The sequence below is a fragment of the Vombatus ursinus genome, unplaced genomic scaffold (genome assembly GCF_900497805.2).
Source record: "Vombatus ursinus unplaced genomic scaffold, bare-nosed wombat genome assembly UNPS02014786.1, whole genome shotgun sequence".
NCBI lineage: Eukaryota > Metazoa > Chordata > Mammalia > Diprotodontia > Vombatidae > Vombatus > Vombatus ursinus.
In genome coordinates, this window is record NW_020954564.1 from 8,785,073 (window position 1) to 8,798,131 (window position 13,059).

General features: G+C 37.3%; 1 protein-coding gene across 3 annotated transcripts in view; it reads right to left on the bottom strand.

Annotated features, from left to right (window-relative positions):
- LOC114046851 (CDK5 regulatory subunit-associated protein 2-like) overlaps positions 1–13,059 on the bottom strand; it is a 144,203-nt gene that overhangs the window by 47,810 nt on the left and 83,334 nt on the right. For all 3 annotated transcript variants that reach the window (XM_027867409.1, XM_027867408.1, XM_027867410.1), the window contains exons 19-23: positions 11,774–11,875; positions 9,213–9,400; positions 4,315–4,774; positions 1,246–1,477; positions 204–320 (exon numbers count right to left, since the gene is read on the bottom strand). In XM_027867409.1, coding sequence (XP_027723210.1) covers positions 204–320; positions 1,246–1,477; positions 4,315–4,774; positions 9,213–9,400; positions 11,774–11,875 — 1,099 coding nt within the window. The remainder of the gene's footprint in view (positions 1–203; positions 321–1,245; positions 1,478–4,314; positions 4,775–9,212; positions 9,401–11,773; positions 11,876–13,059) is intronic.

The window sequence follows — 13,059 nt, forward strand, 5'->3', positions numbered from 1 at the left end:
TTATATTCTAAGCCCTCGAGTTTTACAAATATGGAAACTGAGGCTCAGAGAAGGGGCTAGAACTAAGATTTCATAACTGCCAATTTGAGATTCTTTCTTTATCATACTGTACTGTTCTTCATCATTTTAACAATCTTCTCTCTAATTATTAAGTCATGTCCAAGCTACAGCACTCCCATTCTCATTTTCTAATCACAAACTACCTGAACTCTTTCTCTGATCCTCATCCTCCTCTTTTTCCTCCTTCCCACCGGCATCACCTTCAGGATCCTTTAATTCCACCTTCCTCTCCTGGCAAACTGCTTTCGATGAGGGCTCAGCTAGAGAAATTCACAAAATGAAAAAATAAAAGCACAAAACTGAAACCAAGCCAAGCAACAGAGAAGAACACAAAGACACAATGGGGAAAATGAAAATGCTAGGGATGCAAGATGCAATTTATAAGACAAAATTAATCTACATAACTGCCATAACAAAAAATAAAAAGCATAAATATACTTCAGCTTGTCTCAAATGGTTTAAGTCCCTGCTTTCGAAAAAAAAGCACATGGAAATGAATTCTACAGGGTCAAGGCCACTGTTCCTATGAGAAAAGAAATCTTCTGATGGGCTTCTTGACCGAGAACCACAGGACTAGCACTTTCTTTGGGTCGCATAGTCTCTCAAAATCAAAAAGAGGGCATCTTCACAGCCCAAGGGTAAAAACCCCCAGTGAACGCCTGAAATCCTTAGGAAACGTCCTAAGGCAGAGAAGGCACCATGGCTTCCAGTCGGCTACTATGCTCTCCTCAGGCAGAACCTAGTCCACACGATTCCTGGGGATGGAGCAGAGTACCAGGAAGTTCAACCCTTGAGACCCCGCCTCAGTTCATGCCCAGCTGCAGGTTCTTAGAGCTCAAAAGGGGCCAGCTGGAAGTAGACTAGACCCAAGTCTGATTAGGTTTTCCAAGGTTATCCAGTCACCCACCAAAAGGCATCTATCCTAGTGACATTTGTTTCAATGCTAGTGTGACATAAACCAACCCCACCCTTTACAGAATTCCAAAGGAAACGAAAATAATAGATTTTGTTTTCCCTTAGTGCTTTTCTGTACCACGTTAGAAGCAGGAATCAAGATTAATCACTGCAATTCATAGAATTTATAAGTGAATTTATTATAATTCTAAACAACATGGCTGACATTTCAAGCAGTTCTATCATTTATTTGCCTAGCTCTCTAAAACACATTTTTCTTTTTCATTTTACCATTCAGCAAGAGTTTGTCTTGCACTGGTTTCTCTTCATTCAGAGCTTCAGTCAAAGATAACTTTTGTTGAAGATGTTTGTTTTGAATTTTACATTCCTTGAGATCTCCATGCAGCTCAGCTATCTGGTTCTGCAGATAAACCACTGTCTCCTGGGTAGCAGAGTTTAAGTTTACATTTCCTAATGATCTAGATGATTTTAATGGAATGGGTAAACGGGATTTCTTAGTGCTCTGAAAAAAACACATTGTAAAATTTTACACATACTAGTTAAAATCACTTCCTTTTGTCAGTCAACATTTATGAAACGACCATTGTATACCCAGTACTATCCTAAGTAGGCATTATGAGGCATTATTAAGGAAAGAGAAGGCAAAATCCCTGCTTTCAAGAAACTTATTCTTTAGTACAGAAAAGAAGCTATATAAAACACATGCCTCACTTATTAGAAGATTACTTCTCTGGAAACCTCGATTATTGAGGATCCAGTACTAAACAGAGGAAGCCTCTGAGGAGTCAAGGAGATATCATAAAATTAATACATCAAAACTCTAACATTGTGTTCACAGGCCCTTGCTTAAGTTCTATTACTCTTATTTTTAATATTATTAAATCTGAAGGCTTTAGAAATGTTTAATATTATTATTACTAACAGCAGCTTGTCATATTAATATTAATAAGAGCAATATTAATAGTAACAGTTAGCATTTATAAAGCTTTAAGAGTTACAAAGTGTTTTACATACATTATTTCATTTGATCGCCACAATCACTCTGAGGTACTATAGCATTATCACCCTCATTTTATAGATGAGGAAACTGAAGCTCAGGGGATAAAGTGAGAGGTAGGATTCAAACTCAGATCTCTACTAAATTGCAGTCCAGCACCCTTTCTATGATTCCCTGCCTACACACAGTTCTAAAAGCTCTTCCAGGAAATAGAGGAGATCAGAAGAAGCAGATTAGAAGGGAGGGAGCTACAAGAAGTACATTGACAGCAGGAAAACACACAGAAAAGAGACTAACAAAGAAAACAGACACAAGAACTCACAATTCACAGCAGTAAGGGGCCAGTAAGCACAAGGGACAAAAGTTCAAGTGTATACATGAATAGCTTCTGGGAAGCATGACCATATTATGGCTTAGTAATTATAACAAAGACATTCAAATAGAAAGAGGTCAAAACTCTCCTAACCCTCCCTCTTGCACAGTAACACTGCTTAGGCTAATCCCTACATTCCATTTCAAGAGTGGTCCAGGTAGCAATGGAATGCCAACATTTCCACCAGATGGTCTAGAATCCACATTCCCAATAGGTGGCTCTACATTTGCCACTGTGAAAGCATTCTTTTTTAATAGAAAACAACCACCTTTGGCGCATATACAATTTTACATTTATATGGGTCTCCAAATTTTCTATCTGGTAAATTTGATTGAAATAAAATCAAGAGCATTCTGAGATCTAGCTTTGTTGACATTTTTTCCTCATTTAAATAACCAACAACATAAATTATTCCAAACGATATATCTGGGGGGGAGGGGAACGTAATACTCTTACTGCTCCATTTGCTGGGGCAAAGTTATACTTCAAAAATAGGGTTAAGAACTACTTTTCCTAACACACAAGTGTGAAACCTGGGATATATGCTGCCTATATAAATAAGAATGAACATTTGAAGCACCAGCTAAAATTACACAGATGTTCATCTCAGTTGTCATTAATATCACAGCAATGTCTTTTTATTGTCTACTCAGATATCTTTAGAAAACCCTTTTCCAGAAATTATAGTTTTGGTCCATAATTTAAAACAATCAAAAGCAATTTTGCTAATGATATAGCTAACGCTCTTTGGTATGGATAAAAGCAGTAATTTGGTGGTCAGAAAATAAACTTAATTCTCTATTTCTGTGTTACGAAGCACTGTTACAATTCATTTTTCAGATCCAAAACAGCTATCAGAGATAGACTAGGAAAAGTCATCACTAAAGGGCCATACTTAGAAATAAGCACTCTTGCACAGGAAGACTTACATATGTGCTTTTTTCTTAAAATACAATGGAAAATTTGAAAATCAGAAGGTAGTAACACTAAACCAAGAGGAAGCATTCAAGAACTTCCTACAGTGCTATGTTCTGCACTATTAAAAAATTAGTAAAAACAGGGACTTGGATAAAAGTCTCTTGTTGATACAACATAGATAATCAGAACTTGAAGGCTGAGGGGGGCCTTTATGGAAAAAAAAAGTTCATGTTTCTCTAGTACTTAAGTTTTATAAAGCAAAGTCCTCACAACAATTCTACAAGTAATGAGGATTATTTCCACTTCACAGATGAAAAAAGGAGAGACTCAGTGAGATTAAGTGAATCTCATCTGATAAGTAAAACCTCAAAATACAATATTTTGAACTTTAGAGAGGACCAGCACAAAGCAACCTTAGAAAACCTAGAATTCAACCCATGTGGAAACGCTTTGACCTTTCAGGTCAGAAGAGTGTGTAATTTTATTAACGAATCCTTATAAAAAGAAATAGTTATTAGATAGCAGTACTGAAAACAGACTGGTAATATAAACCAAAAATAAATGAACAACTGGAATTGGGGGCCACTGATCTAGTCTACCCTCATCATTTTAAAGATGAGGACCCTGAAGCTCAGAGAAGGAAAGGTCAAAGGCCCAAAATCATATGGGAGTTTTTTAATGGCTCAGCCAAGACGAGAACCAGCCCAGGAGGAATAGGACCGCAGGATTCTGAATCCCCATCCATTCATCTTAGTACTGCACTAATTAAAAATCAACATTGAGAATGTCATGCAATGAAACCATTTCCAAGGACAATGTTTAAATATGATTTCATTTCAATTGTCCAATTGAATGATCCTAAGGATATTCTGCACAACAGAAGATCGAATTCCAAAACAGGAAGTACTACCAAATAATGCTCAAGTTCATTTTGGGGGGAGGGGGGGACCCTTTATGTATTTTCACCACCCACTCCAAAGTGGGTACACACATACAAATGAGTATCTTTTAAAAAAAGAAGAAGAAGAAAGTAAAGAAAAGAAAAACGTACTTTGTGTATTATGCTTGGAAGAGGAAGAGCATTCTGCTGCTCTGGCATCTTACATACATTTTCGTGCTGATGTTCTGCATTTAATACTGAATATTTTGGTTTTTCTTCTGCAGCATCTTTCTTCTCTTCATGTTTGAATTTCATGGTGTAGCCCTCTGAGTTCATTGTTTGTGTAACTGAATCTTTCACTTCCACCATGGACAATTCAATTGCTTTATTAAGGTGCGCTGTTGCAGCAGGATAAAATCTTTCCTTTCCATCAAATACCGATTTCAGGTCTACATGCTGCCTTAAAAATTTATTGACCTGTTTAAAACGTCGGAGTTCAGCTCTTAGCTGAATAATTATTTGCTTAAGAGCCTTTTCATTCTTATCCTCTAGATCACAACCAAAAAGTTCCTGTTCAGTCATGCCCAGATGCTCCAGGAGTAGTTCACTTACAGCTTTCATAAGCTCTGGTCTGTATTGCCAAAAGGAGAGAAAAATGGTGAGTTTAGCTTTTTAGAACACAAATTGTACTGGTATACTCACTCCAGCAACAACATACCCTGCAGTGATGATAGAATCATAAAAAGCTAGCGATGGAAGGGGCCTGAGATTCGAGTTCAGATCACAGAATGTGAGAGTTGCAGAGGACCTCGAGGTCACCTATTCTTACTCATCCAGGAACAGGACTTCCCTCCACAACACCGCTAAAAAGTAGGCAGGTAGATGATGTTTTCCAACTCCAGTGACAGGGTGCTCACTAACACCTACAAAAAGTCCATTCCATTTTTGACAGCTTTCATTCCTAGGAAGTTTTTCCTTCCAATGAAATCTGCCTCTGCAACTTCTACCCAATTCTCCTAGTTCTGCCCTTTGACCAAACAGAATAAATTTGATTTCTCTTCTATATAAGCCTTAGAAATGGAAGGACCACAGAGATGTAGCACCTATTCATATTATAGTCAAGTAAAATGACCTCCCTAAAGTCACACAATTAATTTAGATCAGAGAGAATTCAAACCCAGGTCTTCTGATTCCCAGTCCAGTAAGTACTCTTAGAGTATACAGAGTAACATTAGACTATGCTTCACTTATCCAACGTTTGTACAGTACCTCATGTATAGTACTGTCCCAGACACTGAAGATATAGATTTTAAAATGACATCCTATATTCTCAAGGATCATACATTTTTCTGGGGGAAAGGAGTAGAAGCTATACAAAATAAGTGCGACACAAAGTGAGGTGAGGTACAGACAATAATGAGAGCCAAATAAGGTGGTCTGGGGAAAGTTTGAGAAAAAACTTTGTGGAGAAGGTGGCCCTTGAGTTAAAAGCCTTGATGTTAGGAAATTCTGAAAAAAGGGAGATGAGGCAGGAGGGCATAACAAGCTTTGGCAGCATGCCAACTCCAAGGGACAGACAGGGAAAAAATTAAGCCTGATGGATTGTGGTCTATATAAAATGTGTAATAGTTTCACACTGGAAATACCATCTCCATGGCCTGAGTTGTAAAACTCAACTACAACACTTCCCTCATCCATCCCCATCTCTGTCCTCACAAGCCACCATACTACCTTCAGGTACTCATCACATTTTATCTGAACTACTGAAACAGCCTCCTATTTTGTTTCCCCCACTCAGTCTCAGCCTCTTCAAATCTATCTTCTCCAAACAGCTGCCAAATTGATATTCCTACAACACAGATCTGACCATGTCACATCCCACCCTCAATTCAATGCCTCCAATGTGCTTCTATGATAAAATAAAAAAATCCTCAGCCTGATATTTAAAATCACCTATAATATGGCTTCCATCTCCCACTGCAGTATCATTTCAAATTATTAACCCCTTCATCCACTCTCTGTTCTAATCAAACTGGTCATCTCCAGATCCTGTGTGTTTTTGCACAAGTGGTCATTTATATTTAGGAATGCATTCCTTTTTTATTACACCACACTCACTGCCTTTGATAGAAGATACATGCTCAAGAATCCAACAGTGGGGAGCTCTGTGTAGTAGGTGTGGAACTGGATTACCCCATTCTTCTGCCAGGTATCTTTAGCTTCATATCTAAAATTAGGTGACATATTTCTAACTGGAAATATAGTGAAATGGCACAAAACTGAATGAGCCAACAAGGTGATGTGGATGCTTAAAAAAAAAAAAACTAACAATTTTAGGTTACAATTAAGTATGGTGGCTAAATCATAGGAAATAATCATTTCACTATATTCTTCCCCAGTCATACCCAATCTGGAATACTGTGATCACTTCTCTGGGTACCACATTTGAAGGGGAATGCTGACAAATTGGTGTGCATTCACAGAAAAGCAATCAGGATGGTGAAGGACTGAGAGGAGGGGGAAGAGAAGAGGGGCAGGGAGAAGAGAAGCACATTCAGTGTTCAAATATATGCAAAGATGGCATTTCAAAGAACTGGATTAATTCTGCTATGTTCTAGAGAACAGACGAATGAAGGGACATTCCAGAGAGCAAAATTTCTATAAGAAACTCACTAGCAAATAGACCCATCCAAGAATGGAACACACTGTTTCATAAGGTAGTGATGTCACCATAGGTATTCAAGTGAAGGCTGATCATGTGACAAAAGAAGAAAATCTTGCTTTAAGTGCAAATCTGAGCAGCAAAGTTACCTTCAAATTCTAAGAGTCTATGCTTCCAAGGTTCTAGGTTTTTCCTAAGGAGGATTTGTTTTTGTTTTCATTTTGTTTTTAATAGTTAGGATCCAAATGCATCCCAAACTCAGTTACGATTTATTCTTCGTTTCAGTTAGTTACTTCATTGGTTTTCCCCAAGGTTGTGCATGTACTTTGACATTGGATAGTTCCTTATATCCAAGATCCCAGGGTGACTAACAGATTCTGGAGATGTTCATTCAACAAGAGGAAATAGTCTTACAAAGCTTCAAGAGACATGTAATAAACTAGCTTCAGTTACCACAAAACTCACAAAGGATAATTGATCAAAGAATATCTCTTACACAAAATACACATTTTAAGATATAGTTTGATTACATATTTCACTATTTACTGATATTGCTCCTGATTATCATAATAAAAAAAATTCTCACTTGCCAGAATTTTTTTTTGTAATATTTACACTCTTAAGGTAAAAATGAAAAAGATTTATACTATGAATAAAGTCAATGACTTTTTTTCTAGCCATAACAGTTGTTTTCTCAAATAAATGAAAAAAAAAGGCATGTTTTCATAGACACTACAAATCATAAAATAATTAACAAATATAATCGTGTTAACAGCTCCTAACAAAACAATAGGGGCAATGTCTGAGAATATATATCTTTTACCAAAAAAATATAGGAAGTGTGTGGGATTTGGTTTTAGAAACACAGAATGCTAGAGATTAGAAGGGATTGTAAAGGTCACCTAAATCAGGGAAACAGACAGTAGGGATTAGACTTGTGATTTCATTGGTACAGAAAACCCTCAGATGAAACTCCTTCTACCAATGCAGGTTAGCACTATTAGATTTCCCACAAGCACTAAGAAGTAACTTGCCCAGGGTCATACAGCCAGCATGTGTCCAATGCCAGATTTTAGCTCAAGTCTTTGTAACTTGAGGTCTTTGTGACTCTGAGGTCAGCTCTCTATCTACTATGTCATGCCGTCTGTCTCATCCAGTTCAATCAGCTCATTTTACAGCTGAGGAAGATTGAGGTCTCCCTCCAAAAGATGGAAACTGAAATGAGTTCATGTTTATGCTAATCTAGAAAGCAGAATGACATTTTTGCTTAATGCACAAAAATCTAAGACTTTATTAACCACAGAGGAAAGAAGATCTTCACACTCCAACAGCAAGGAAAAACTCTGGGGATCTATTCCCAGCTTGCCTTATCCCGGGAGACATGGGCAATTTTCCTTGTATCCTCAGTCAATTTTCTAGGTACTCACTTTCTACATTTATAAAAGAGATAGAATACTGCCTGGCTATTGTTGTTGTCAAGCTGAAACAGAAAGATTTTTTTTAAGTCATGTATTAAAGGGATAACTTCCAAAATATTGCTAAAGTTATGAAGTCTCACTCCCCTTGCGCAAAATGTACTTCATTCCCTCCTCATTTACACTTCTCAGCAGCCCTCTCATCTTTCAAGGCTCAACTCAAGTGCCATGGCCTATTAGAAGTCTTCCCTGGCTCCTTCACTGGCTAGGATTCTCTCCTTCCTCATATATCCTTATACTATACTTATTTGTATGTATGTTATATCCCCTCCTGGCATGTAAGCTCCTTGAGGGCAAGGACTCTTACAGTTTTTATCTTTGTATCCCTAGCACCTAGCAGGGTGTCTTAAACTTAATATATGCTTATTATGTTTCTTATTGAAATGAATTTAGAAGAAAATACCCTACGGCATTTTCACATTAAGAAATAAGCTCCGCAATGTTTTCTCCTATCACATTATCACTCAGCCTCTACTTGAATACCTATGGTGACATCACTACCTTATGAGGCCGCATGTTCCATTCTTGGACAAGTCTAATTGCTAGGAAGGGACTTATAGTTAAATTCATACTTTAAACACTAGAGTCACAGCTGCTTTAAATTAAAAAGATATTCCAAAAGCAAAAAGAGATTTAAGTACTACTAATTCTTCTCTCCAAAAGCTAGACAATACTCAGGGAGAAAGTTTTTTTTTTTTTGTTTTTTTATCTCTGTAATGGATTTACATGTGTTTTTTGTCTTTCCCTTACAACTGATAGCATGCAGTCTAATTACTTAATTGCATGATTGGCAAGATTCCTTCAGAACCATTTCAGTCTCTCTCTCAGGTAAATTAGACAGTGCCATTATCTAAATTCACTTCAACAAAATTACTTTTTTCTCCCTTCAACTAGAAACACTGTCAAAAGCAAAGCACAAACCTCATACATACCTGGGCTCCAGCAATAATGTTCTATTTTCATTTAAAGGCGAAGGGAACAACTTCATCTCCTCGCCTCCATGTTGACATTTGTCTCTGGGGCTATAAGAGTCACCAACTACATCAAAATCTAGCTGAGAAGCATCCTGATTCCTTAAATATCCATTTTTACAGAAAGGTTTAGAATAGTCCAATGTAACCTAGGGAAAAAAAATGATCCAATCAACCAAAGTATGCATTCTTCCATAGCTGACTGACATATATCAGCACCCTGCAAGCACATGTGCCAAGCATGGCTTTTTATTATGATGAAGGTCGACTGCTGTGCCATTTAGCTGTTGCTCTTGTTTTGAGAATCTCTAGACTGACCACCTACAAGAGCTCTCAGAGCATAATTAGTGTTCCCTTCCAATAGAATCAGCATCCCCTCTATCAACTACTTTTAACAATGATCTACATGCATTCAAGATTGCTTCTATCGATAAACTGACTCCATGATCCTGGAAGGAAAGAAGTCCCAGCTTTGGCACAGCTCTTGTGAGAGAATGCCAATCCTTTGTCTACTAGACAACTCCCAAACTGGTGTGCTAAGACCTGGTGTGTCTCCTAATTCTAACGAGAGCAGTAACAATAATAGCTGACATTTATCCAGTGCTTTTAAGGCTTGCAAAGCACTTGACAAACATGATGCCACCTTACAAATACAGCTCTTTACATATATTATCACAAACAACTCTCTCACAAATTGGCTCATTGACCATGGAAAAGTTCCTTGTCAGCATCATCAGAGTGTTCTAGCATCTCTGTGGGGGTTGAACAAAGAACAGTTATTTTACTTAGAGCCATTCCAGGTAGGCCTCAGGGACAGTGAGTTAAGGATATCAGCTCCAGTGCGATTTTGTCTTCATCTGATCTCATTTAATTCAACAAACATTCACTAAGGTCCTAAGCACAAGGTCCTGTGTTACCCTCTGAAGAAAGACAAAATTTAAAAATAGTCCCCATCCGCAAGTGGCTTACATTCTGCTGGGGGATTCAGCTATACTATCAATGAATATATACATGCATGCTAATTTGAGAAAGAAGAGAGTACGAATAACTAATTAGATCAGGAAAGACTCCAGGTGAGAGCACTTTATACTCCTGTCTTCTAATTTGTATATTTATTTATTTAAGTGTTTTACTTCCCCTACTGGAAGGTATGCTCCTGGAACACAGAGAATGTCTCCTAATCTTTCTATCTTCCCTCCAATATCCAGTACAGTGCACTGAATACAGCAGGCACTTATTGTTTTCCATATGAATGAAACTACATATGCTTTGGATTTTTATAGGTATTACGAAAACCAGAAAAGAGAGTAGTATAACTAAGCCACTAAATATTTTATCTAGACTTTCACTGTATTTCATAATTCACCCTTATTTTACATTCCTTATATACACACACTAATTAACTTCACTTTGATTTGTCTAATTTGGAAGGTGGATAGTTCATAAATCCCATGAAGATGTTATTTATGAATCTACCTTCCTAGGTCACTGAAGTCCCCCTGGGAACTGCATGAAGTTGAATCTAGTTAAGGCTTGTACTAGGCATGCCTTGAAGTGCAGCAATTAATATTCTTTCTCTTATTGTAAAGTTGTAAATTTCCTATAAATAATTTTCCTCCTACTTCACTGCTCCTGATACTAAGGCGTTTTTTTTAATTGAACACAAGCCTCTCAGAAACATATCCTCTTATTTATAATGAATTATTTATCACTATCTAGTTTTAAAGACTCCTGATTAGGAAAGTTAATACGAAGTAGAAGCCAGGGACTCTAGCTGAGCACAAGTATCTTAATTTTAATGTCACTTCCCTCCACCTCTTCAATAAAATTTTATATTTATTTGCACCATCCATGAAAAACAAACCTAAAGGCACACCTTTCTCTTCCCCTATCCCTCTATCTGTTGCTCCAAATGTAAAACAATCAAAGAACCTAACATTTGGAAGGAACCTAAGGATGTAGAATGTTAGCACTAGCAGGGACTTTCAAGATCCAGCTCAATACCAACATTCCAGAGATCAGGCACAGAAAAGTTAAATATCTTTTGGGTTCTGTTTCAAGGAAATACAGAAAAATGCTGTACCCAGAAGTTCATGGTGATCCTGAAGAACTGCTCTGAGTAGCAGCTAATTTTCATGTGATTAAAATTATCTTTGCTAACTCTACAAATAGTATACATTCTGGTGAAAGTCCTGGGGATGCCCAGTTTTGTCACTGAAATGAGCTCCATTTAGGGAGGCAGTGAGACCGAAGAAAAGAACCCAAGGCTAGGAGGCAGAGGGCAAGGATGTGGACCATACTCAACAACTTAACAGTGTTGTGTGACTTTGGGTAAATCTCTTCACTTCTCTGAGTCTCAGTTTCTCCATTTCTAAGTTCTCCTCAACTGCTAATGTTCTACATAGTAACAGTTTATGGGCAAACTGAAACTGGAAAATATTGCCATAAATAAAGATGTTGGAAGGGTAAGAGGAGGGAAGGGCGAGGGTGCTAACTTTCAGACTTGCAAACAACAACCCTACCTCACTGCCCCACATTGACTGGGGACTATTCAATAAATTCTCATCTTCATCTACATCTTCAGCTTTTGTAGCATCCTCCTCATCTTCTTTACTCCCTAGGATCTATAGAAGATAAGATGATATGAAAATGAAACAAAAAAAGTTGTGTTGCATGAAAATTTTGAGTTGATAACATATAAAAAGCAAAGTTTTAAAAAAGTCAAACTGCTAAAATAAAAATTAACCAAAGTTAGGCTCATTAATTCCAACAAAACCACAAAAGGCTACCTAGAACCAAGAACAATTTAGAGACCCCTTGCCTTAGGAAATAAGTCAGAAACATTTTCTTACCACCTCTCTATGTTTTCATCAAACTGTTTGAAATCAAGTATTTTGTCTCTTGCTTTGCTGATGTTTCTTCACTCTATGCAGGCTAAATTCACTCACAAATTACACAAAAGTATAGAGAATTAAGGAGATCACTACTGATGGAATTGAAAACATGAAGTCCTGAGAAGGTATTAAAGGAAATTTACAACATGCCAAATGGATGCATCATTTCTACTTATTGAGAACAAACAAACCACTTTTCTCAACTGTCATACATCCGAAAGGAGAAAGGGACAGTACCAGTTATACTGCCACTTTGCTGAGAAAGACTTAAGATCACTAATGAATGCACAAAAGCCAGAAGAATGTCTAGTTTTAGAATGAAGGGCATTTTATTTAAAAAGACAGTAGTAAGGTCTAATACTTTTTTAAAAAGTCAAATTTAGGAAGTTTCTATGCTAATCATATAACAGATTAGAAAATGATTCTTTAGAGGGCTGTGGTAATCTCTTGGCCTCTCCAATGGATTTACAGTTGTGTTCACAAGCTACTTAGTCTTGGCTCTTCCAAGTGAAAAATAGAATTGGCCATTCCCAGAGAAAGACAGACTTTCAGAGGTCTGGAAATATACCCCAACAATTTACTTAGTGAAGCCTGCCATTGTTCAGTCAGGTACTTCTATGATTCTCTAAACCCAGCTTTCATCTTCCACATATTATTCCCTATTTACCATAAAGAAACTTTGACTGGAAGGCAACTCACTGGAATCCCAAATGAATTGAATTTTGTTTTTGGAATTCCACTTCCAAAAGGGGCATGATAGAAGAAAACAAACTAATATTTAGGATTTAGTCAAAACTAATCCCGGAATCAGCCCACATGTAGCTCATTTTCGTCTACCTTCTATATCTACATTTACAGTCCAGGACTTGAAAGAATTGGTGCTCAAAACGATGATCCTAAGGCACTGCAAGATC